This window comes from Sorex araneus, chromosome 1, assembly GCF_027595985.1.
Source record: "Sorex araneus isolate mSorAra2 chromosome 1, mSorAra2.pri, whole genome shotgun sequence".
NCBI classification, from domain to species: Eukaryota; Metazoa; Chordata; class Mammalia; order Eulipotyphla; family Soricidae; genus Sorex; species Sorex araneus.
The window spans coordinates 23,988,631-24,015,437 of NC_073302.1; the positions used below are offsets into that span (position 1 = coordinate 23,988,631).

Consider the following 26,807-nt stretch of genomic DNA (forward strand, 5'->3'; position numbering starts at 1 on the left):
TGTTTGGGGCATATCAAATACATTATAGGTAGCTTGCCAGGCTCTGCCATGCAACAGGATACTCTTGGTAGCTTGTCGGGCTCTCCGAGAGGGACAAGGAATCGAACCCTGGTCGGCCACATGCAAGGCAAATGCCCTACCTGCTGTGCTATCACTTCAGTAAAACCAGAATCATCTGAGATCTTATTAAAAAGGTGGAACTCTCAGATCCCATCCCACACCTACAAATCAGAATCTGTATCTTAATAAGATCTCTAGGTGATTCAAGCTCATTCACAATTGAGAAGCACTTGAGGGAGTGTAGGTGTAGGTGATTTTCTCTTGTTTTCATTCCTCCTCTCTGTTGCTCCCTGTTATTTAAAATTTTCATTCCTCAATCAAATAAAATGTCTCTGTCATCTCTGTATCACCCTCAACGACACTTAACACATTGACTTGCACAAAATACCTGTGTGGTATTTTTTTTTGTATTGAATTACATTGAAATAATTGTTGAACTGTCTAAGTAGGTCATCTCCCTCATATCCAACAAGATATATGTTCTTATTGTGCATATTGTAAGCTATTAAAGGACATTTCCCAGTGTCCATTTGAGGAAAAAAAAAACCCTAATGTTTCAAATACCTAGAAACTTCACAGTGAAAGTTCCTAATGATGTAAAGTGATGAATTTGTCATAAGAATGCCAACTCACTGTCTTTTTGGTGTATAACAAAGTGCAATAAAAATTATTATTCTTAATACTATCATAGATATATCTAAAACTATTACTTGTTCTAATGGGATATATTGTGTTACATTTTTAAAAACAATAAGCCATCTATTTTTTGATCATCTGTTAAGATCGGCTGCTTTAAAGCATAGGCACAACAGCAAGAAATTAAAGTTTCTTCTTTTCTATGAACACAATGAAAAAATGATAGTTTGTTGTTAAATTAAAAATTTCAATTTAGTTATCTCGTTCATTAATGATTCCTGACAAGCAAATTAAGAAAAGGAATGCAAAGAGTCACGCAAAATGAAAACTTATTTAGGCTAAAAAAGAATAAACAGAGTTACTCATAAAATAAGGAAAAGCCATTTTCACTAAGGAAGGCAGAGTTGTCCTATGCAGATGACCACACTAGAGTTGGTCTGAGTACTTGAGGTTGATGGCATTAAGATTTATTTTGAAGGACTGAAATATTTCTTATTATAATATTTTGAAGTTAAAGTGACATAGGACAAAAGATAAGTCCGTTGCAAGGGCTTACGTTCAATGGAGTTGGCTAAACCAGAGAAAATTTCTTTCATCTGTTTTTTATCTTTATTTCACAAATGTGTGTATTAAGTTAGATAATCCATGATCCCTGCATGCTAGCAGTATAAAAAGCTTTATTTATTTATCATTCAAAATATCATGCTCTTTTTAAGGTTTCACGCTGCTTCTCTAGACCATTTCTGTCTGAGAAGGAGAGAGGTGAGGGAGAGCAGAGGCAGAGAGCTAGTAGGGTTAATTACATCTACAATATGGACGTTGAAGTGAGACTGTAGTGGGTTTCTTTGCGCATCTAAAACATGAAAATATTCTATCTCATATGAGCATGAATTTATGCAAGATCATATTAATTTTCCAATATCACAGTTTTGGAATTCAAGAACAAGCAGACTATGTCAAATCAACTTTAAAAAAAATTCCTGAGAGCACAATTAGCATTGGAAAATGTAACTTGGTCCAGGAAGTTTGGTGTAGATTGCCTAGAATTAGAAGCAGAAGTTGTTTTAGGAGCTTTTCATCCCTGGAGGATGCAGACATGAATTTCACTGGGCTCTCCAAGGAATCAGTGTCTCAGAAGTGATTATAAAAGCCACCCATCATTTCCAGTCCTGAAAGACATAATTAAAGGCCAGTGAGACTAAAAGTTAGCCAAGATTATGATTCCATTTAGAAGGATTTCTTGAGTCTCCTGATTTCTCATTAAATATTATCTCCAGTCCTGTAGAAATTCTGGTCAAAGATCTTATGTAATATTTATGAACTGATCTCCAAATTGATGAAAACTGAACAACAGTGCTCTAGAGGCAACCACCAACAACCAAAGAGAAATTTGGGTATCTGCTTAAACAAATACAGAGCTATGTCTATCAATACCCACTTCTTTCTTCTGAGTCTCAGCTTTTATCTTTCTGGAATTAGTTTTCCAGTTCCTTATTCCTCTACCTTATTTCTTACCTTCAAAGAAAGTGGCCTAAGGATGGTCTTTTTCAGAGGACACAGGTGCCTATAACTTTTGCAAGAGAAAGCTAATTGATATTCTACTCTCAGGGAAGCTAATGTGTTGCATGCAAAGGTATTCTCACGTATGATGTATTTACAGTTCTGGTTCCTAGGAGCTTTACCAATGTATTAGTGTAGGTTTGATTTCCAGGTAGACCATGATATTTAGAATTACAAAAAATAAAATACGTAAGTACAAACTACATAATAACTTGTCATTTATTTATCACAGCAACTAAATTTCATATTAACTTGCCTTGAAACTGTCTTGTGTGTAGGTATTTTAAACATTTGAGCAAGGAGGCATTTTAAAGCAGTGTCATATGAAAATACATTGAAAAGGTATAATTGTATCTTCAAGCCTTACTTAAAATCAAAAGGCCAAAAAGACTGGGAGAATTAGCAGGTGTCTGAAAACTAAAGGTTGATTTGAAGGAAACGATCGGGATTTTGAAAAATAAAAGTAGCCATAACTAGTATCAGATACTAAAGAAAAAACATTTTTTTTTTATCATAAGGATACTGAAAAATATCGCAGGGTTTGGCCTCCTAACTGGTAACCAGACTAGTTACAAATTAGATTTGAAGCCCTTCTCTTGATTCTTCTACGTGGATTCAACCTAGAAAGTCTGTTTTTCTCTTCACTTGAAGCCCGAAGCCAGCATTTTATTGCTTTAGTTTGGAGCTTAAGGAAGCCATGGGCAATGAAACAATTTATGCCTTCCCAAACAAATCTTTTCTCTGCCAGCTTTCTGATTAAGCTCTTTGATCACAAGAATGTATCCAGACATTTGGATGGCAAAAGTTTGATGGGACAATAGGAGGAGAAAATTAAATGTCTGAAGTGACCCCAGTCTCCTTCCCCCTTTTCCACAAGCCCTCTCTGGACATCATGGAGAATATTATTACTTCTCTCTCTTAGGAAAATTGTGTTTTGTTTTATTTTGTCTCTCTCCTTTGGCCAAAAACTAATCAATGATGAATTCTCTCAGCCCTGGCCCTTTCTCAACAACCCATCTGCTTTCAGGAGTGTGGATCCAGTCTTTCAGAGATGGCTGCTGTGTTCAATGATGAACACCCCTGTCTACGGCTATACTTCCTGCTTCATCCCCACTATCCCCTCCCAAACTGTCACTTGTAGGCAAACAAATGTGGGACGGCCTGTGTGCACACCCTTAGCCAACCTGGATGTGAATGAAAACTTTATGAAATACAATTCATTTTCACAGCCACTTTTTGCTTTGTACCCCTTCATAGCAAAGTTGTTCGAAAGTGTTGTTCATACTTCCAGTATCAGTTCTGATTCCTTCCCTCTTGAACTTGCTCCGATTAGCTTTCATCTCAGATCCCCGGGCTATCGTCAGTGACCCCCATGGTAGCAGAGTCCTTCACTTCACTTCTTTATAGGTATTCCTGATTCCTCTCTCTCTCTCTCTCTCTCTCTCTCTCTCTCTCTCTCTCTCTCTCTCTCCCTCCCTCCCCCCAAGTCAATTTGTAAATCATTTAAGCCCTCTTTTGTGTGTGCTCACTTTTCAAAGGCACCAATGTCTCTTATCTGAGTTAGTGTATGAGCTGGCAACTGCCCCTCTTGCTTCCACTCTTTCCCACTCCATGCAAACACAGTTGCTCTCTGAAAGCTACTTAGAAATAATTTTTTAATTGAATCACAGTGATATCCAAAGTTACAAAGTTTTTCATGATTGGATTTCAGTCATATAATGTTCCATCCTTCACCAGTGTACTTTTTCCACCACCACTCGTCCAAGCTTACCTCCCACCCCCATACCCCCACCACCTCCACAATGGCAGACACTTTTCTTCTCTCCCCCCCTACCCCTCTCTCTTTCCTTTTGGGCCTTATGTTTTGCCATACAGATAATGAAAGGTTATCAAGTATATCCTTTTACCTACTTTCAACACTCAGTTCCTGTCCAAATTGATCATTTACAACTATTATTGTCATGTTGGTCCCTTCTCTATTCTAACTGCTCTTTGCCCCCCCCCCACACACACACATACTCCTGTGGCAAGCTTCCAATCTGCTCCAAAACACACAGCAGAAACACCTTCTGCACTTCTATGTTCATTGCAGCACTATTCCCAATAGCCAGAATTTGAAAACAACCCAAGTGACCGAGAACAGATGACTAGATAAAGAAATTATGGTGTGTGTATATACACAATGAAATACTATGCAGCCTTTAGAAAGAATGAAGTCAGGAAATTTGCTTATAAATGAATGGACATGGAGAGTATCATGCTAAGTGAAATGAGTCAGAAGGAGAGACAGGTATAAATATGGATATATATTATGAGAGTAATATCCAATGCCAGGGTAAACAGGGGCCAGAGGTCTGAAAGGTATTTTACTTACTCTATTTTGATGTCTTCTACATACCTCTTAGAACCTAAGCTCTGTGAGGATATAGGACTTTTATGATTCACTGTGCTGCCCTAAGTGCCTCAAATAGTATTTGACATACAGCGAACATTAATGTAGTTATGTCAGTTAAGCATAAAGGTTAATAGACAATAACCTTGGCCAAGAAATTTAGCTCCTGACAGTTAACAGGAGGCAGTGAACTTTGCTCCTAAAACACTTTATGTCAGGCAATTATAATAATTATTTAGCTAGTTAAATGTTACATTGTCTAATAAAAATAAATGCAACAAGAAAAAAGTTTCTCTGAAACTAAGGTGAATGCCTTGTTAATATTTTGTGAAAGCAAGTTGAGAAAAGAATGTGCTCTTACATTGCTGAAAACAACATAAGTTTGGAGAAAAACTGTAAAATACCTACAGGTTTTTTTTAAAACTATTTTATTGAGTCTCTGTGAGATAGACCCTTACAAAGCTTTTCATGATTAGATTTCAATCATGCAGTATTCCAACACCCATCCCTCGACCAGTGTACATTTCCAAGCACCAGTGTGTGGGTCTGCAGAGTTTTTGTACAGAAATTGCTTTATGGATCTGACTATGTTAGAGGAGCCTATTTGGAAGTAGTATATAATATTGTGTTGGTGTGCTTTCATCTGGAAAATGATGCCAAACTCTGATTCACTATTCAAATGTAAAGCCTTGACTGTATTACATTATTGCCCAATGATGCCCATTGGTACTTTATTTTTTGAAAAAAATTACCAAGAGTCCAAAAAACAAAACGGAGAAAAGACATTTAGTTGGAACCCCTGTGTTCCTTGAAACATTATCCACAATAACCCAAATCTGGAAACAATCCAAGTTTTCAAGAACAGATGACTGGATAAAGAAACTATGGTACATATAAACAATGGAATATTACTCGACCATAAGAAAAGATAAAGTTATGAAATTTTATGCTACGAGGGGTGGGGGGGACCTGTAGAGTATCATGATGAGTTAAGATAGTCAGAGGGAGAGAGACAGACATAGAATGATTATCTCTGTCTTACGTATTACAATAAGAAACACAATGGTGGAATAACAAATACCCAAAGGTGATGGAAACAAAGAACATGAGAACTGGTATTCAGTAGGAGATATGCCACTTGAGGGGACTGGGAGACAGGACAGGGAGGGGACAGTATCTATTGTGGAAGAAAACATTCAACCAGGAAAAGAAGCTGGTGCTGAAAGGTGGATGTGAAACTCTATCAGCAACAGTATTTTAAGTCACATGGCAAAAAGTGTTTATCTATCTATCTCTCTAAATGCCTCTTGTAAGTGCAGGTGGGAAGCAAACAGGCAGCGGTGCATTTGTGAAGGGAATTGGACACTGGTGGAGAGATCGATGTTAAAATTTTGTAATTTCATGTTGACTCTCTACCTGTTTTATATACATAAAAGTTAATAGTGTACCATTTCCCACAGTTCTAGGAAGGGATGGTTAGTAGAGGGCCAGGGACAATTCTCCCAGTAATTCTCATCTTGAAAGTGTAGACCTGATGGTTCAGTGCTCAGACCCTGTGATGCAGTGTTACTTAATCCCACTGAGGTATGGAATGGTCTCAGGTCTGTACCTTGCAGTGATGGTACAGTATGGTACCTGGGATCAAACTCAGGTCCTCTCACATGCAGCACACAAGGCCAGTGCAATACGACTTCACCTGTCTCCCTGGCCCAAGGTGGTATTTTAAATTCAAAGAAAATACTTTGAGATATTTTTAATAAGGTCATATTGGTCATGTTCTCAACATTGCTTAAATGTATTGATGATTCATTTCACTTGAGAGAGAGGCTTATAGGCATTTGTATCTGAACACGTGCTATATTGTGTTTTATTGGCTATTTAAATATCGGCTGGAGCGATAGCACAGTGGTAGGGCATTCGCCTTACATCTGCCCGACCTGGGTTCAGTTCCTCTGCCCCTCTCGAAGAGCCTGGCAAACTACCCGTGGTGTATTCGATATGCAAAAAAACAGTAACAAAAAAGTCTCAAGGGACTGGAGTAATAGCACAGCAGGTAGGGCCTTGCATACGGCTGACCCGGGTTTGATTCCCAGCATCCCCTATGGTCCCCCGAGCACCATCAGGAGTAATTCCTGAGTGCATGAGTCAGGAGTAACCCCTGTGTATTGCCAGGTGTGACCCAAAAAGCAAAAAAAAAAATTTAAAAAAGGTCTCAAAATGCAGACATTACTGGTGCCTGCTCGAGCAAATTGATGAGCAATGGGATGACAGTGACAGTGATTTAAATATAACTGGTAACACATTATAACTATTTTTCTATAGTTTATTGTTTTTACTATATCTTGGCAATCATTTGGCACCATTAAGGCATTTGAATACTGCTTAACAACTGAATAGGATTTCACTTTAGGAATGCAAAAGAATTTATTTCACCACTCTACTTGCAGTTACCTAGATTATTTCCAATTAAAAAAAATAAACAATAACAATGTTGCAAAGAATTCCTTGCACATGTGTGATTGTACTATGTGTGGCTGTGTGTTGGTTAAATTCCTAGTAGTAATATTGTTGCAGGTTTTTTTTCAGCGACCCAAAATGATTGAACTTTGTTCAGGATTTTAGCTGTTAGAATTTGCCTTGTAATGTTTAGGCTGTTTCAAACAACAAATATTTCACTTTTGAACTTTAATTAGAATAATTGAAACTCGTGCTTATGATCTTGAACCTGAAGCTCTTTGGCCTCACCCACTTCCCAACTAGATATATTTTTAATCACTTAAAATCTTTTAAGCTAAAGAGTAATAAAGTTTTCGAGAGCCAGAGAGATACTACAGCCAATAGGGTCCTTGCCTTGGACAAGGCCAGCCAGGGATCAATTCCTGGCACCCCATGCATCTACCAGATCCTGCCGTGAGTGCTCCTGAGTGCAGAGCCAGGACTAAGCCCTGAACACCACTGAGTGTGGCCCAAAAAGCCAAAAAAAATTTTTGATAGTGAGAGATGATATCTGAGGCACACAGCTATCTTATAGCAGAACAGACTGTACCTCCCTCTGACACAAGAATCTGTGCTTTGTAAATATCAACCCAGGACATTTGGCAACTGCAGGAGGCATAGCCAATCTCCAAAAGAACAATCCTGTTTATAATTTATGGTGATATCCTTGCTATTTCTTTGGACATTTTACATGTCAATACACATATGCACATATAATTTTAAATGTAAGTTGCAAGGATATTTCACCAAACTTTCAGGATGTGCTTTAAACATTTTTCATCCATTGTGTTAGTAAGAAACCAAAAAACAAATTAATTTTCTGTTACATTTTCTTTGACCTTGACTGGAAGTCTGTTTTCCGAGTAATACACATCTTACTGATCATGCCAGTAGTTATTGAACAGAAAGGAATAAAATCCACAGGATTCTGTCATCAGCTATATTCTTTCACAATTTCACCCAGATTTTAGTACTCATTTTGACCTAGATCATTTTGAGAGAAAGTTAATTCATTGCTGAAAAAATAAATATATTGCAAAACCAATTTTTAATTTTCTGTTTATATTGAACTTTGGCTAGAGGAAAATTCAGGGGGTTTCATTTAATCCTTGTAAAGGGATAAATATTATTCAGATCACCTTGGTAACAGCTGGATCATAGTCAGGCAATAAGTTTAGAATTCCATTCTGAGTTAAATGGTGTTGGTCTGGAGTTGACAACATTAATTTTCTGTGAGATTTAAGATTTATAATTTTTTAATAAGGATGAAATTTTCTTTTGAAAATTTTTGCAATTTTTAAGTTTGGGAGGCAAAACAGATTGCACTGTTCTGAGAATTGTAAATGATTTTCTTGTGACAACTATGTAAGTCACATTATCCTTTTCTGTTGGGTCTCATGTAAAAGAAAATAAACTTTAGAGACACCCAGAAATTCAGGGCTGCAGAGATAACTTGTGTCTCTAAAAACATCAGAGAACAAAAATACTTTTCTGAAAACAAATCGAATTGCCTGCTCTCCCTTTCCCATTGCTAGTAAACAATCTTTCTGCATTAACTTCGTTTATAACCAGTAGAAAAGAAACTAAAAAGAAACCACTAAATTTAGAATTAAAAGGAAACAATGTTTGAGAAGTGCAAGATCATATATTCTATAGTGTTTCTAAGCTATAGAATTATAAATTATTTTTAAATTTTTCTGATGATATTTAAGCTTTCTGTAGTGAAAAAACATTATAATTCAAAGAGTTAGCTTTGTGTAATCACTTAAACACCAATCACTCAAAGGAACACAGCTGATCCCCTTTCTAGGAAGAAATCACAACTTACAAATTTTCCTTGAGTTAAGTAAATTATGTCACAAATGTATAAAAATAACTCACCAATTTAAGTTTCTGAAAAAATTGCAAGTCTGACACCGGGAAAGTGTTGTGTGATTTCAAATTTAGTCTTAAGAATGGACACTGATTAAGCTAACAAGTTAGAATTTCATGTTTTTAAGGCATGATATTGCACGCCAGTGGGCAAGATGTATTGTCTCTCCTCATTTTCTGATAACTTTGTCATTTAAACATAGGAAGTCACATGTATCTTGGATGATGAGTACAAAAGTGTCGGGTCAGTGAATGATCTTTTTAGGTCACTATGGCCAGGGTCTGGTAGGACAGCAGGATACTATGGGACAAGTCTTCAGCCACTGCTTGCCTAATGCATGTCTTCTTTCACTTGTGAGCCAACCTGGTTCTCCAGTACTTGGTAGGTTCCACAGGTAATAGAGCACACGTCTGTATTAGCAACAATGGGTTGAAATGAAATTTTTTGCACACAGTAGCCACCTCAGACTCTATCAATATCTCAGATTCTTTCAATTCTTATTCAAATAACTTGCACATTGTAGGTGGTAATTTTTATCTTTCAAAATAGAACAAAACTTAATAACTTTCCTATGCAATTTTCTTGTTTGAAGCAAGTCTGTTAGGCAGTTAGCTGCTACTGGGCAGTTTAACCCGATTAAAATATACAAATGTGATGATGTGCCAGCCATTGTCCTAAATGCCAAAGATACTGACATGAGAGGTGCGTTCCTTCCTTTTACAAGGCATAGGTTTTCATTGAAAGGGGATAGAATATTGATATGTAAACCAATTCAAAAGAATTAATGATATCATACTATCACTGGTATGATAGTACAGGGATTGTTTCTTGCATTCTTTTTTTTCCTGAGTTTGATCCTGACACCATGTGGCATTGTTGAATACAGTTCTGGAAGCTCCTGCCAGGATGACTCTGCTGGTCCCTATCACCACAAGCCTGAGCAGTACCACATTCTGAGGTCTTTGCATTAGACCACCAACACGGTGGGCCAGTTTATTGCTATGAGTGGTCCCTAGATCCTCTGAGTACTGCTTGGAATATAACCCCTCCCTCCCCCCACACACACCACCACCACACACAAAAAAAGAAATTTTGGTTATAGATAAGGAAAATAAAAATGGTTTCATGTAATAATGCAATGGAGAGAAGGCTCTGGTTTTGTTTTGCTAAGATAATTTTAGCTTTCTAAATGTTAGGCAGGATTGCCTTTCAGGAGGCCCTAGTTAGCTGCAAGTAAATAGACATCCATGTCAACAGAAATAGTCCAGAAAAAAAGACCATAAAGGCAAAGATCCTGACAGAAATTAGGTGTGTGTGACTCAAAGTTGAACAGAGAGGTGTGTGGAAAGAAATGAAGTTCCCAAGGCACAAGTCAGTCATGGATGGCATGATGAGCCTCTATAAGGATTTCAAGTAGTCTTTGCGGGATTTTAAGCAGAAAAGTGATGGAATGTTAATCAGTTACTCTTTTGATAGAAATTCCGTTCAAGCTAGACGTTAGGTTGAGAGGGCAGATAAAACGGGCAGATAAACGTTATTGCTCATTGGGCTAGGGTTGAACTGTGCAGAATTGGTTTCTCTAGCTATTCTCATGCCCAAATAGTTTTCTAGATTAGTTTATTAGCCTGCAGGCCACTTCATGTGTTTTCCAATGTATAGTTGCAAGATGCGATTCAGAATCTGATGTAGGATAGGGAACATATGTGTATGGTTCTCATTGCTTAATGTTACAGAGTGTAAAATGCTAGAAGGCAGTTTTGGCATCCTCCTGCCAACAGGAAAGCCAACATTATGTTGGTCAAGAAAGTGTCATGGAGCTGAGACTTCCACCCAGGAATGGTAAAAGGAGAACAGAATGAGCATTCTGCTGTTTTTGAGATCTCTGTGTTGTTAATGCCCTTCATTAGGAAATAAATGTTGATTTTAGTAGTGAGTGATGGAAACACTATATGTGTGAAATACTATGACCATGGGTTGTGGAGGTTGGCTGCCGGGGCTGGGTCCCTTGGGGCGGGGAGGGCTCTCACCGGCCACCCTCGGGGGTGCCCCGAGTGAAAACAGCCTGGCACAGAGTTCAGTGGCATGTTATGGGGGCCTCTTTTTATGCCCTTGGGAGAAGCAGCCATGAGTTCTGGATGGTGGCTGATGAGGAGATTATCTGGTGCCAGGAGGAGGTGGCTTGCGGGCCACAACCCAACTGCTGCCACACTCCAGGCCACTTTCCACATGCTCGGGCCGAGCTTCACGTGTGAGTGAACATATTCCTAAACCGCGTGGACACTTTTGCGACCACATGACACATCATAAGACACTTCCTACTCATTTTCCGTAATTACCACACCATATTTGATTGGAGGCAAGATGGTGCCAATGCCGCCCAAACCCCTAATGCTCCCCCGAACCCAGCTCACCATCTCGCCTTAGACAACTTGCGGCTCAGCACGCCAGGCGTGGAACTCTACACGTAATCCCTGCTGGAACTCTGTGCGTGATTCCCCATGAATATTGCCAACTGTTTTGCAAGATTCGGACAGAATGGTGTTGGCGGGGCATGGAAAAACCACAGATGGCAGCCACAGCCTTGCCGTCTGTCTGTCCCAGCTGGGCTGAGCCGCAGCACCATCAGACATAGAGCTGTGGCAGCAGTGTGTGCAGTGGCTCATCCACTGTGGGGTGCTGTCCGCCAACTGTCCGGTGACCTGGGACTTGGCACAGGTGTTCAACCTGGCACAGACCCTCCGAGATAGGGTCCTGCTCTGCTAGCTGCTCAACAACCTCCGGGCGCACTGCATCAACCTCAAGGAGATCAACCTGAGGCCGCAAATGTCCCAGGTGTTGCTCAGAGACGCAGGCAGGTGTGTTTGTCAGTGTGCAATGGTTACAACATGCCAGTCGACCAAAAACTTAATTCGGTAGCTGGGAACACCTGTAAAGGCCACCCCAAAAGCCTCTGTCCCTCTCGGAGAGCCCAGCAAGCTACCGAGAGTATCCCGCCCGAAAGGCAGAGCCTGGCAAGCAACCTGGGGCGTACTCGATATGCCAAAAACAGTAACAGTGATGGTCCTCATCCCTCTGATCCTGAAAGAGACTCCAATATGCTATCAGGCTACACTAGCATGCGACAGGGACGAATGGAGACATTACTAGTGCCCGCTCAAGCAAATTGATGAACAGCGGGATCACAGTAATACAGTGGCAGTGATACTATCACCATGGCGGGAGGGGGAATGAAAGTGCTATGTACTAACCGAAATGAAGTAAAAACTGGTATATCAAGATAGAAATGATTTATTGTGGAGATCATGCAGTTGCATTTGTTTTGTCTTCTTGGTGTTTTGGGAAATTGATTTTATTATTTATGTTTCTCTTTTAAAAAGATATTTATCTCAAATTGTCACCACATGCATCTTCATTACAGTGACCCTAGGAATAAGCTTTATATCTGTCTAACAGCTTCCTTTAAGATTAAACATTTGAGGGGCTGGAGTGATAGCACAGCGGGTAGGGCATTTGCCTTGCACACAGCCAACCCAGGTTTGATTCCCAGCATCCCATATGATCCCCCAAGCACCACCTGGAGTAATTCCTGAGTACATGAGCCAGGAGTAATCCCTGTGCCTTGTCAGGTATGACCCCAAAAGGAAAAAAAATTAAACATTTGAAATTATTTCCTGGCTGTCCAATGCTTAAATGTGTCTCTTCGTAGCCAAAAACATAACTTAAAGAATAAACTAAAATGGTACCAAATTCTAGGATGTGAAGATACCTCCTCTGGAGCAGTATACTAGTAAGTGGAAACAGAAAATTTCATTTCTGTATTCTAACATTAATTTTTCCATTTCATGTCTTCCACAAGTCTCTGAGATAGAATAATTTCTGAAATCCTCATTTGAAAAAACAAGGAGAAAGAGGCCCAGGAGAGGTTAACTTGGACACACCACTGGTGTAGAATTGATTTACCTTGACTTGCTTCAGATCCGTGGGATGTCTGAGTTTTTGTGGAAACACAAATTTACCAGCCAGACTGGAAATGCATTCTGTTTTTTGCATCACAAATCTTGGGCTCTCTCCCTAGAGGTTTTTCCTGTCAGAGACTTTTTTTTCTTCTCTTCAACTTTGGTTCTTACGTTCCATATGTAAGAAAAGTTCAACTAGTTAGGAAAAAGTCACTCCAGAAAAAAAAAAGGCTAATTGTGAGACCAGCTGGTAAGCATTATTCAGCTGATTGAGTTGAGTAGATTTGAGGGAAAGTGGGGTAACATGATCTTGTTCTGCAGCTGTGACCTGTTGTTCCAAAGCAGTCTCCTTCCTCTCTGCTTTTCGTGTCTACATTCCAGCACCTCTTCTCTCATCTCTGTGGACATTCGGGCCCTCACAGATTGATTTGACAGACAAATAAGGAAAGAATGAGACTTGGTTGGTCTAAGACGAACAACTTCCGCTGCTTTTCCAATCCTTGGATATTTTCTTGAAAATTGTCCTCCCTGTATAACCTGTAATAGTGGTGGTGGCTACTCAGAGACTCAGATTGCTGTTGTGATGTTTTCAAGGCATCTTTACCTGAAGTCTTACATATGCTTCCCACTAAAGCTATATAGAATGCAGATTGTCATTTCTGTTCTCTTCACCTTTCCCCCCAGCACCATATCCTATGTTCTCACCTTTATTAAAAAAAATCCTCCCATTTGGGGTCAGAGTGATGGTACAGCCAGTAGAGCACTTACCGTGGCCAACCCGGGTTCAATTCTCAGCATCCCATATAAACCCCTGAGTGATATCTGAGTGCAGATATAGTCCCACCAGGAATAGTATCTGAGTGCAGAGCCAGAAGTTAGCCCTGAGCATAGTTGGATATTGCCCCCCATAAAAACACACACACACGCACACAAAATACCCCCACCTATTTTTCTTACATTCAGATGGGAAAGTTTGTAGAGTATTCTAGAGTCTTTTTCATATTAGTGCTTGTCTATGCCTTGATTTGTGGGAAAATATTTATCAGAAATGCTCTGGAAATATACAGACCACCTAAAGCACCATCCCTCCTGAGTCTCACATTACTTTATGCTTTCTCTTCCAGGTTATGCACTTTATCTCCTAAATACACTGCAGTTCCTCCAATATGATTTGGGTCTTATGTACTTTTTAGGGCTTCCTTTCCCTTTCCCTTGTGTTTCCCATCACATCCAATTACAACTCCTCGGGATCTCTTAGTCATATTGGTGTCATGTCAGTGCACCTTGAAACACTGTGTCTTCATGGCCTAGTGCAAGGTTTCATGTTCAGCTCTACAGGAAATCTAATCCAGTTCTGTGCCATATCCATTGTTGTACGAGTCACAAGAGCAATGGGCAGTGGCAGTCAGTTAGAAGCAATTGTAAAGGGGTGTGTATATCATTTAGTCCACACCACATACTGTAAAAAACTACACACGCTGAAGGGTGTGTGTTCGAGGGCTCTCCAGGAAGCTCTATCTCACCGCCTGTGTTCGGTACTCTGGAGCCGCTGTGTATGGGCTGGATGGGGACAGCTGTTGGCCAAGGACTGCGAAGGAAGAACGAGGACCAAGCTGGTTGCTGATTAGTTACCGTTTATTCAATCTCATCTCATCTCTCTCATCTCACACTCTTCTTTCCTAGCTCCTCTTTCCTTAACCCCGTCTCTGGATTCTGCCTGCTCTTCACTAGTCTCTCCCCCTACTTGTCTCTCTCCCCCTTGCCCTCTGGGCTACACTCAATCTTGTAGCAAAATCAACATAAGAAAGCCCTTCCTGAGGGCCCACCAGGTTCAAAGGACCACCTAGAGGTATTCCAAAGTACCTCTTAAGGTGTTTTTCTCCTTTCCTTAGTCCAAAAACTCAATCAACATCTTAATATTAGTTATTTTTGTATGGACACAATAAGAGATACAATGAGATTTGTAGGGCAGCTCTCCTGGGAACATCTTGCCACAGACTCAGACCATAGCGCTCAGGCCAGATTAGTCATTCTTAACCCTAGCAGGGTCCGAATCTAGTTATTACTTTTTAGATCATGACAGCATTTGTCCATGACCAAGCTCTTAACTTATTGTTAAGTATTAGGCACTTTGGCCAGGCCCATCTCGATGCCAGGATAGCACATAACTCACTGCTAACCCTGGGTCCATCCCTTTCCTCATCAGGACCCTGCTTTTGGGGGGTGCTAGGAAGTAAGGGCAGCTGAGGCTTAGGTCAAGAGAACAGATGCCCAGGAGGAAAATATCATGTAGCATCAAATGACTTCCAGGTTACAAAAGTGTAGCATTTACTGCTGTCTTCCTGTGTCCATACAAAAGGACATGGCTCTGAATAAACTTCAAAGCATTCAAGGAGAAGAGAAAAACAGTATTTACAAGTCAACAGAGTACAAAGAAAGAAGTTACAAATAAACACAGAGGAAAGGGAGCACTGTGATGGGAACAACCCAATACACCTAAGCTACCTGAGGCTATATTATCCTACATCATACTACAGAGCTTTCAGGAAGCAGTTACTTTTCTACTTTACAGGTGTCAAAATAGATTAATTTTGCTTTTATCATCCTGCCTTAAAGAGGAGTATTTGAGTCTGTACAGATTATCTATCGGTTCCATGATGTATATAGCAAGGTCTATAATATAATAAACTGTTGTTGGCCCTTTATTATCAAGAAGATTTAGGTATAGCACTGTAGCACTGTCATCCTGTTGTTCATTGTTTGCTCGAGCAGGCACCAGTAACGTCTTCATTGTGAGACTTGTTACTGTTTTTGTTTTTTTGTTTGTTTGTTTTTTGTTACTGCTTTTGGCATATCGAATATGCCACAGGTAGCTTGTGAGGCTCTGCCATGTGGGTAGGATACTCTTGGTAGTTTGCTGGGCTCTGCAAGAGGGACGGAGGAATCGAACCTGGGTAGGCCGCATTCAAGGCCCTACCCACTGTGCTATAGCTAGCTTTTACAAAATTTATTTACTAATTTTTTTATGATGCTTAGGGTTCAAGCTAACACTTTATATATGCAAGGCAAGAACTCTACCTCTCACTATATTTCTTCCAATTCCCTTTTTATTTTCAGAAGCTGCCAAAGTTTGGGCTATAGAGATAGTAGTATGTAGGGCACTTTTCTTACATATATCTGACCCAGGTTTGATCCCCAGCAGCCTGAGTCCTCAAAGAGTGCAGAGCTAGGAGTAAACCCTGAGCACAGCTAGGTGTGGCCCAATCCCAACCACCTTCAAAAAAATAGAGTTGACTCGGGATGGGAGATGTGTGCTGAAAGTAGACTATAGACCAAACATAATGGCCACGTATTACCTCAATTGAAAACCATAACATCCAAAAGGGGGCGGGGGGAGAGAGAGACAGAGAGAGACAGAGACAGAGACAGACAGAGACAGAGACAGAGTAAAAGGGAATGTGTCTGCCACAGAGGCAGGGGGGATACTGGGAACATTGGTGGTGGAGAATGGGCACCGGCTGAGGGATGGCTATTCTACTATTATATGACTGAAATGTAATCACAAAAGTGTGTAAGTCTGTAATTCTATCTCACGGTATTTCATTAAATTTTTTTTTAAGTTGATGAAGTTGGAACAAGCTTAATTTTATGATACTAATTCACTTTTTGTTTTAAAATCTAATTGTATTGGAATTTTTCCAAGTCTTGTTTTCCATTTGGAATACTGTCTTCATCTTTTTGTCATTTTCTTTCACTTTGTGAGAGAAAACAGAGTAGAAGAGAAAACTCTATATGATCTAAACTTTATTTTTTAATATATGGGATCTAAATTTTAGATCTTGATCTGGAAACTTGCATTGTATCTGAGTTCCTTAGATTCCTCAGTTGAGTCCTGAAGAGCCACATGCACTATTTGGGAAATGCGGTTCATCCTCATCATAATACTGAGAACAGTTGCTTTCAGCGAAGACCAAGGGGGAGGATTCTATGTTCCTCCGTAAGGTGCCCACAGCTAGCGCCTGTGGCAAGCTTTGGTGTTTCTAGCTTCTTGCTCTGTTCTACGAAGCCTCCTTGCACTTTTTGATCTCAACATACATTCCATTAGGCTAGTTTTTTAAAATAAATTTTTAATTGAGTCACAGTGATAAGCACATTTACAGAATTGTTCATAATTGGATTTCAGTCATATAATGTTCCAATATCTGTCTCTTCACTAGTGTACTTTCCCCACCACCAATGGTCCCAGTCTCTGTTTCCTTTCTATATATATATATATATATATATATATATATATATATATATATATATCCCTTTGTTCTTTTGGAAACCTTAAGATTTGCAATACAGATAATGAAAGGTATATCCCTTTACTTACTTTTAACACTCGGTTCCTGTCCAAAATGATCATTTCCAACTATTATTGTCATGCTGATTCCTTCTCTATCCTACTCTATCCTATGGACTAGTTTTTTTATTGCATGGTTTTTATTGGAGGAATGTTTACTTTTTTCAAATTAAAAAAATGAATAGCTGTTATAACAAATGGCTATTTGAATTCCGTCACTTCTGAGCAAAGTCAAATAACTGGAGCAAGTTCATGATAATGAAGGATGTTCCCTTCCATCAGAAAATAGAAAAAGATCATTTTTAAATCTATTAGGATGCATATTACTGGTGTCTAATGGAGCTCCAAATTTGAGTTCTATTCGAGCTTTGATAAAAGAAAGGAAACTTGAAAGAATGCTTTCCCATTCATGAAGGGCTTGTGTGTTTTTAGTCTCCAAGTAAATGGAATAATGGGACCATGCATTTTCCATCCAAGCATTTTCCACCCTGAGAATAATTCCCTTCCTGGCTTCTCAATGAATAATGCATTATTTCTGAAACCCAAGAGGCATTCCTTTGATTTTCCTTTATGTTTAGCTTTCTGAGTGATTTTCAAGCTAGGAAATTCAAGGACTTGGAATGAATGCTTTATTAACATTTCACTTGAAGTTCAAATAGCTCTTTGGCCATTATCTCCTGATATTTGAAATATCTTTTCTCTCTCTAAGGAAAGTCTAAGGTATTGTATTTATTAGAAAATGAAGCACCCTGGACAGTCTTCAAAGTGAACAGCAGTTTAAAACCAATACACATTTGTGTTTTAGAACAAAGAGCTTTATGGGGGTACTTTTCTCCTTTATTTTGATTTCCCTGCTGAAACGGTTCAAATAGAAGAAAACTCACATTTAAAACCAAGCTGTTTGGAGACTGGATCTTGTTTATTTACATTCTGTGGAACCCAGTCCTTGAGGTTAGTCCAAATCCACCACCCTGGTCCAAGCCTGCATCCACCTAGGCCAATGTCTTTTAAGTTGAAAGAGTCTAATATATTCCTTCGATCATCTCTGTTCCTTGTCTGCTTTTTTTGTAACCTGATCATGCATGTGGGACCCGTTAGGTGAAAAGCAACAGGACACGACAGTGCCCACCGTTTCTTTGACTCATGTTCTGTCACCTCTGAAGCCTCAGCAAACTCTGGTATAACATGCTTGTAGATGTGAAGGTTATTGCATAATCTCCATTTACCCTGGGAGCCAAGTGATTGATTTCAGAAGCTAAACAAACTGGAATTTCATGAACCAGATGTATTAATATAGTATTTTTGGAGTCTGTCTTTAAGAACAGAAACTCTGACGTTTGTTTTCTATTTGTCTCTCTCCAGTACTGTGACCTCAAGCAAGTTACTTAGTTTTTCTGGATTTTGATTTTTTTTCATCAGTGTGATAGGACAATAGCTTCTGCCTTGTACAGATATTAGGAAGATTAAATGAGATAATATTTATGAATCATGGAAAACTTAATATGGACATATAGAATATATTTGAAAATTGCTATTTCCAAGCAGGCCAATGCTAATGAGGAAGATAGTAGCAAATAATATTATTATCACTAAAATGTACCAAATGATTGTTTTATGATTAGGTTTTTAGTCATACGGTTTTCCAACACCTGTCCTTCACCATCCTTCACCAGTGTACATTTCCCACCACCTATGTCTCCAATTTCTCTCCCACCCCACCTCCCTGCCGGCCTGTCTCTGTCTTTATCTCTGTCTGTCTCTTTTTTCTCTCTCTCTTTCCATCTGGGCACTATGGTTTGCAATACAGAAACTGAAAAGTTAGTATGTACATCCTTTTACCCCTTTTCAGCACTCAGTTCTTGTCCAGAGTGACATATCCAACCATCATTGTCATAGTGGTCTTTCTCTACACACACACACACACACACACACACACACACACACACACACACACACACACACACACACACGGCAGTCTTTTAACCATGGACAGTCATTTCCTCCCAGCCCTTGTTTATACTCTCCTTGACTATTAGTCTCATACTGTTTTTTTATATCCCACAAATGAGTACCATCACTCTATGTCTGTCTCTCTCCTTCTGACTCATTTCACTCAACATGATACTTTCCATGTCCATCCATTTATAAGCAAATTTCATCACTTCATTTTTCCGGGTGGCTGCATAGTTTTCCATTCTGTAGATAAAACATAGTATCTTTATCAAGTCCTCTGTTCTTGGGCACTCAGGTTGTTTTCAGATTCTGGCTATTGTGGACAGTGCTGCAGTGAATATAGAAGCGCAGATGTTGTTTCTTCTGCGTCTTTTTGTGCCTCAGAGTTTGTTCCCAGAAGTGCTCAATTTCACTAATTACCAAGGAAATGAAAGTCAATACTATAAAGAGAAGTCATTCCACCTGAACTACCACCTCATATCTGCTGTAGTAGCTTTTATCAAGATGACAAGAAAGCAAGTTTTGTCAAGGCTGTAGTGACAAGGGAAGCTGAAGTATTGGTTGGAATGTAAATTAATGCAATCACAATATGGGAAGCAATATGAAGGTTCCTCAAGAAAACAAATAGAAAGAAAAAGCAAAACAAAACAATAAACCAAAAACAGAGTTGTACTTCTGCATATTTTTCCAAAGAAAATCACTGTCATCCTGTTGTTCAGCGATTTGGTCAAGAGGGTACCAGGAATGTCTCCATTCGTCCTAGCCCTGAGATTTTTAGCAGTCTCTCCTTACTTGTCCTTCCCAATGGTGCCACATTGGAGGCTCTTTCAGGGTCAGGGGAATGAGACCCATCATTGTTACTGGTTTTGGCATGTCGAATACGCCATGGGGAGCTTGCCAGGCTCTGTCGTGCGGGCAGGATACTCTCAGTAGCTTGTCGGGCTTTCCGAAAGGGAGAACTAGACAATAAGAGGTCACAGCCATGCGCTTCCGGCAGGTTTGTTTTATAGTCTCTGGATCTGGGTTGTTGATGGGACTACATGGAGGGGGAGAGGGGCAGTTTGTGGGTGTGACTGCCTAGCTACTGGAAAATGGGGGATCTGGGTGGAAGAGGCCCAGTCCCAATCCTAGGAGACTTGAAGATCTCAGTCCCGGGTCCTGCATACCTGGGTTTCTCTGCCGGTTCCTTCATGTGTGAGGCTCGTTTGAGCGTGTGGAGAGTGGCCTTGAGCATGGCTGTGGCTGGGTTCCGGAGGTCTTTTGCTGCCGGGGTGGGGGTGGGGGAGCAAGGGAGAAGGGAGAAGCTCTGCTTGAGGCAGGGAGGGAAACTCATCCCACCCTCCCTCTGAAGGGCCCCGGTGAAGACCGCCAGGCATGGGGGCAAGAGACTCTGCAACCTGCCAAAGAAAATTAAAGTGCTCAAATTAATATCTACCACCTCTATACTTATTTCTATGTTATTTATAGTCATTGGCCGAATGGGTAAAGAAAATATAAGATACATTTGCCCAACAACATCAAAAAAAGCAGAATAAAAGCAAACAAGCAAAATTCATAGATAGAATAAATTGGTGATTGACACGGTCTTGGGGTGGGTAAATGGGTGAAGGAGTCAAAAGATGCACACTTTCCATAAATTAAATAAGTACTAGGGTGGTGATTTACAGCACGGCGACTATAATTAACAATATTGATTTAAATATTTGTAAATTTTTAGAGGATAAATCTTAAAGGTTCTCATCACAAGGGGAAACATTATATAATGATAATTGTTTAAGTTGATGTGATGTGAAATTTTATAGTATTTTAAATCACAGTTGAATTTCTGAAATGAATGTTCTATATCAATTTTACTAAATAATGAGCCAAGAACTTAAGGTAGTCAACTTGAGAACTGAAACTGTGTCTTAGCTAAACAGACTCTTGTCATGGGGTTTTTGTTTTGCTTGAAAACAATCTCATGCTACTTAAGATCCTTATTTTTTATAAGCTACAAAATGTGTATCCTGAAGGTAATTTCTGTCTCTTGGTTGCTTAGCAAATTGTTTTGCTCCAAAAGATCATCAGTGTCATTTTAATAGGATCTAAATTAACAAGATATTGTTAAATTAATTATTGTACTGTCCCGTTTTTATTCCAGGAAATAAAAATTTCATTTAAGATTTCAGAAAATCTGATGTTTTTGAATTTCAGTATTTTTCTATTAAATTGAAATCATTCTATTTTTTGACTACCCATTTAATAATTATGCATATCTTTTTTGTTCTCTCTCTTATTTTTTCCCCCCATTTTTCTTGATCTCTACCCCTGTCCATGTAGGCGCCTTTATCATCTGCTGGACTCCTGGATTGGTCCTGTTACTTCTTGATGTGTGCTGTCCGCAATGTGATGTTCTGGCTTATGAAAAATTCTTCCTTCTGCTTGCCGAGTTCAACTCTGCCATGAACCCCATCATCTACTCCTACCGCGACAAGGAGATGAGCGCCACCTTCAGGCAGATCCTCTGTTGCCAGCGCAATGAGAACGCCAGTGGCCCCACAGAAGGCTCCGACCGCTCAGCTTCCTCCCTCAACCACACCATCTTGGCTGGAGTTCACAGCAATGACCACTCTGTGGTTTAGAAGGAAACTCAGCGAAGAAGCCAGACATCATGGATTGACATGTGAATAGTCTTCCCCGACCCGACCTGAATGCCAGGGCAAGGTTGGGTGTGAGAAGGAGCGGAAAGATAAACTCATGTACTTAAAACACTAACCAATGGCAGTATTTGTTCCTAGAGCCCCACAAGACTTGATATATATTGGACGTTAGTTTATGTGAGAACCCTCATCCTGATCCTTTTGGAAGTAGCAAGTGGAGATTTTGCAATGGAATTTACATATGGACTCTGCAGTGCACATTTAGATGACACTAACTAGACTTCAAAAGATTCCTTTGTGGTTTGGTACAGTCAGAACGAATTCTGACCAGTTGAATCTCTAACTTCATTTACAGACAAGCTTCCCTTGTTTTTAATGGATATGTTTCATTTAATAAACATGTTTATACCTATCAGCATGCTTGTGATAAGAATATAAACTTTTTCTAAAATGTCATAACTCCATTTTGTCTTACATCAGAAAACTGTAAATTAAAAAAACTTTTTAGAACACATGCATGTATTGTATGAATGCAATATGCCTTAAAAAAGATAATAGAGTATTAATTTTAAATCTTCTCGGAAATAGAAGAACCTAGATGTTAAAGCCAGTGTTCGTTTAGGTTACGAATCAGACAATAGTATAATCACATTCTTACCATTTTTTGTTAAAGTGTTGTGACAATTATAAAATAGGAAATGAATGTAAAATATTACCAAAAGAATACTACTCTAAAAGTCCATAAAAGGTAATGCATAATAATATTGCTCCTATATATTTATCATACTTATGAAATTTTTAATCACATCAGAGAATTTTTAATAGCCTTGTTTCCTGTATTATAAAATAATACATATTCATTATAAAAATCTTGGAAACTCAAGTGTATTAAGCAGAAAAATAATAACTGATAACACACCCCAGTAACCACCATTAATAGCTTCCTCCCTGTATGTCCCTATATGTATATTCTATACCATTTTATATCATTGGGATCATGCTACAAGCAATTTTATAAATACATTTTTCTTTCCACTACAGAATAGCCACATTTTGTTATGGCCTTGAAATTTTTGCAAAACCATTTTTGTATTTAATGAACACAAATCCATTTATTTTACCATGCTCATCTTTGTAGACTATTTCGGCTATTTCTAATTTTCACTATTATAAGTAATCTTATAACAGTTTTGTCTATAAAAAACTTTGTCCATGGAATTGATTATTTAGCCAGGACATATTTCCATGAAGGATTTTTTTAAATGTGAATTTTTCTTAATTCTCTTATCTTTTGTGAAAAGGTTTTCTGCTTCTAACTGCATGAGTCCTAGCTGTGAGGAAAGCCAATTAAATAACTTTTGCTTTTTTTTTTTTACCTTTAGAGAGGAAATACTGTGGTAACTTTTGTCAAGAGTAACTTTTTATAATATAGTAAGGTGGAATAGAAAGAATCAACTATTCCAAATATAGTTCCTAAATTAATATCTCTAGTAGTTCTAAGTTTTGTTCGAAGAACCAGTTATTCAACTCTTTCTAGCCACAACTGTAAAGTAGAATTGATGAAATGTAAAGAAATCAAATGTGCCAAGTGAATAAAGGATTATCATATCAAAACCTTGGGATCCTTCTATAGACAACAGGAATGAGTATGTCCTTATGTGACTGGATTCTGTCAGAATGTGATTAGGAACCACCGCCCCCCCCCCCATTGACCCCTGCCATGTTGGAGGATTCCAGTTTGATGCATTGACCAGGAAAACTAGCAATTGTACCCCTTTATTTTTTTTAAGTAACCTATGAAGTCATAGTGATGGGAGATGTGGGAAAGTCAGAGATGTTTAGGAGAATGATGTTTAGAAGAATGGCTGTCTCTGAAGTGGACGGTCAGTCTTGAAAGAGAGGGCATATTTGTAAAGTGTTCACAGTGAAAAGAATGTGGCGAGCCAGTTTACCAAAAAAGGTTTTTGCACGTACTTTTTTTTTACGAAATACAGAGCATTTTTATATCGGAAATGAAGGAAATGAACATGGGTTTTCTTTTTCCTCATGTGATAATATTCTGAAGGAGATATGGACTATTTGAAATTGAAAGCATACTAATACTAATTGGACCATAATAAATCATTCTTAATCCGTGTTTGCTGACGTGTGGTTCTGGTCAATGCTGTTTCTCCTATTCAGGAATCTTCAGATTTGCGTTGCTTTCCTGTACCCTTCCCTCTGTGAACTCCTTTTACTTCCCTGTCATAAGGCTACTGAACTCTGGTGGTGAAACCACTGTAAGCTTCTATGGCTTTGAACTGCTCTCCAGCCTTCCAATCTGCAAGAAATGGCGTAGTTTATGTTATATGAAAGGAGAGATAGCATTTTAAGATGAAACATCAGTGTGACTGTCAAGGTGGAGTTTCCTTTGGAAAAAAAATAATTTTATTAAAAACTTTATTATGACTTTATGGAAAAAAATCTCCCCAGGAGTTTATAAAGTTATAGTAGTCTTCAAGGATCTTCCCTTTTTCAGTCTATTGCTAAGATTTTGGAAAAGGATAGTCAAATATTGATGCACATGAAATACTCCATGAATACTTAATTGGAAGAGTCTTCTTGAACTTTCATTAAGACTTAGAAATTAAATGACTGAGATCTTTTTCCTAAATTGATTATTCCTCATATTGCCTTTTTTAACTGGGGAGACCATCATTTCCAAGACTCAAAAACACAGCTGATATTCTCCCTGTAGTGAGTCTCAAGACTTTTCATTCGTGTTTGCCTATTTACTGTTGGTAAAACTTGTATTCTTTATCTTCCTTCTATTTTATTCCATTCCATTGGTCTCCCAATTTCTGAAATGTAATCTTATGACACTGATTTCTAGCCCTTCCTCTCCTTCTAGAGTTTGGCTCCTGCTAGATCAAATCTGGAGAAATACTTCCTTATTTTTCCCTTCGTTATGCCAAGGTAAGCATAACATTTTTTACTTTAAGACCTTTAGAGACAAATTACTTAGTTGTTAACACGGAGTGAGCATTACCTGACTCCAAACCCTCAGGAGGATTGGCGTTTGTTTGTGTTTGGGGATGGGCTTGGATTAAGGCCCCATCTAAAGGAAGAAATGTGTCTAAGTAGGTCTGCTCTGTGGCATCCAAGGAAGTGTCTGTATATTCTGTAACATTCCTCTGTACTTTGTACATAAGCCTTTCTCTCATTCTTCCCTCGAATACTGTTTATAGTCACAAGAGGAAATGTGCTAAAAACCTGGTTCGTGATCTGGTATTTGAAGTCCATTTAAAAAAATCTAAAGCTGTAATAGAAAAACAGGTTCATGGGCCAAATCAGTTTTGTTTTTGTTTGCTTTTAATCCATACTTGGAGGGCTTAAAGGACACTCCTGGCAGTGCTTAGGGAATCTTATGGTGCAGGGATCAAATCAGGGCCTTCCACATGTAAAGCATAAACTCCAACTCTTTGAGCTACATCCTGGACACTAAAATTAGATTTTTTTTATGACATCTAAATTTAGGGTAAGGGTTTAACAGGTTTCATGATTGAATAAAAATTATTTTGTAAGATTTAAAATTTATATGAAGTACAAAATTCAGTGTCCTTAGGGAAAGTTTTATTGAAATGTAGACAAGACACATTTATTAGTCGATGTATTGTTCATGGCTTCTTTTGTGCTGCAGCAGCAGAGCTGAATAGTTGCAACAGAGCCTGCCTCTCAAACTTGTAAACTATTTCACTATCTGATCCTTTATTGAACTATGCCAACCTCTGTTTTAGATAGTTACATTTTCAACCAGCCTATTTTCATTGTTGTTTACTGCAAGTGGACTTTGTTATTCACTGCAAGTGGAAGGGAAAAAAATGGGGCACAACATGTGATCTCTTGAGCTCTTAACTTCAGAGTACATGGTCATTGTCTTTTTATGGTCAATATAAATTTTATTTTGAAACCATCTCCAACTTAGAGAAAGGTTTGCTAAATTTACAGAATACATTCCTGAATTATTTTTAATACGCTAAAATAACGCGTAATCTCTGAATGCACCGTGTAATTCCTACAGATGAGGACATGAACTTCGTTCATAACCTCGAGACCATCAAAATCTAGAAATAAACATTGTTACGTAAGCTACCACTGACTGCACAGACCCCATGCATAGTTTAGTAGCTTTCTCTAGTAATGTCCTTTATCCAAACTCGGATCACTGATCACTAATCTCCAGAGCCATCAATCATTTCTTAACCTTCATGACCTTGTCATTTAACTATCAAAGAGCAAACGTTTTGTAGAATGAGTGCTCCTCCGTTTGGACTTGTGTGATACTTCTTTGTGATTTGGCTTATATGGTTTATCTTTATCTTTATTATTTAAATGCAGTGACATTGCTGTGGTTCCTCACACGGAATCCTATCAAGTGACCCTTGTTAATGTTGGTTAATTTCCATCAATGGTAATGGAGACTTTGTATTGTTGTCAGATGGTGTCTGCCAAGTTTCTCAGCAATGAAGAAACTATCCCTCCCCTTTTAAATATTTGAAAGAAATATTTTGTTCCTCATATAATTTTAATGACTTATTAAATCCATTGCTTCCCCCAAGTGAATTAATTCTTGTTCCGATGGATGCAAAATGATGAATTGCTAATTGTTTTGTTTTTCTTCAGAAAATTTGTCTGCTTTCTGCTGTGAGGTAGAGAACTCTGGAATTTGTTTGTTTGTTTGTTTGTTTTGTCATTTCTTCAATGACAAAGTGCTAAATTCCTATAAAGTGCTACTTTATAGGAATTTATGAATTTATTTTTTATTCAGATAGCCACAGTGTTGTTACCATTTTTAAAATCAATGTTTAGTTTTTGATAGTATGTTTAGAATCACATGCATTCTTAATAAAGAATGTAG

At 38.7% G+C, this 26,807-nt stretch overlaps 1 protein-coding gene across 9 annotated transcripts in view; it reads left to right on the plus strand.

Annotated features, from left to right (window-relative positions):
- The window catches only part of LPAR1 (lysophosphatidic acid receptor 1), a 149,743-nt gene extending 125,696 nt beyond the window's left edge, over positions 1 to 24,047 (plus strand). For all 9 annotated transcript variants that reach the window (XM_055135425.1, XM_055135434.1, XM_055135369.1 and 6 more), the window contains one exon: positions 21,591 to 24,047. In XM_055135425.1, coding sequence (XP_054991400.1) covers positions 21,591 to 21,892 — 302 coding nt within the window. In that variant the 3' untranslated portion in view covers positions 21,893 to 24,047. The remainder of the gene's footprint in view (positions 1 to 21,590) is intronic.
- The last annotated feature ends 2,760 nt before the right edge of the window (positions 24,048 to 26,807 follow it).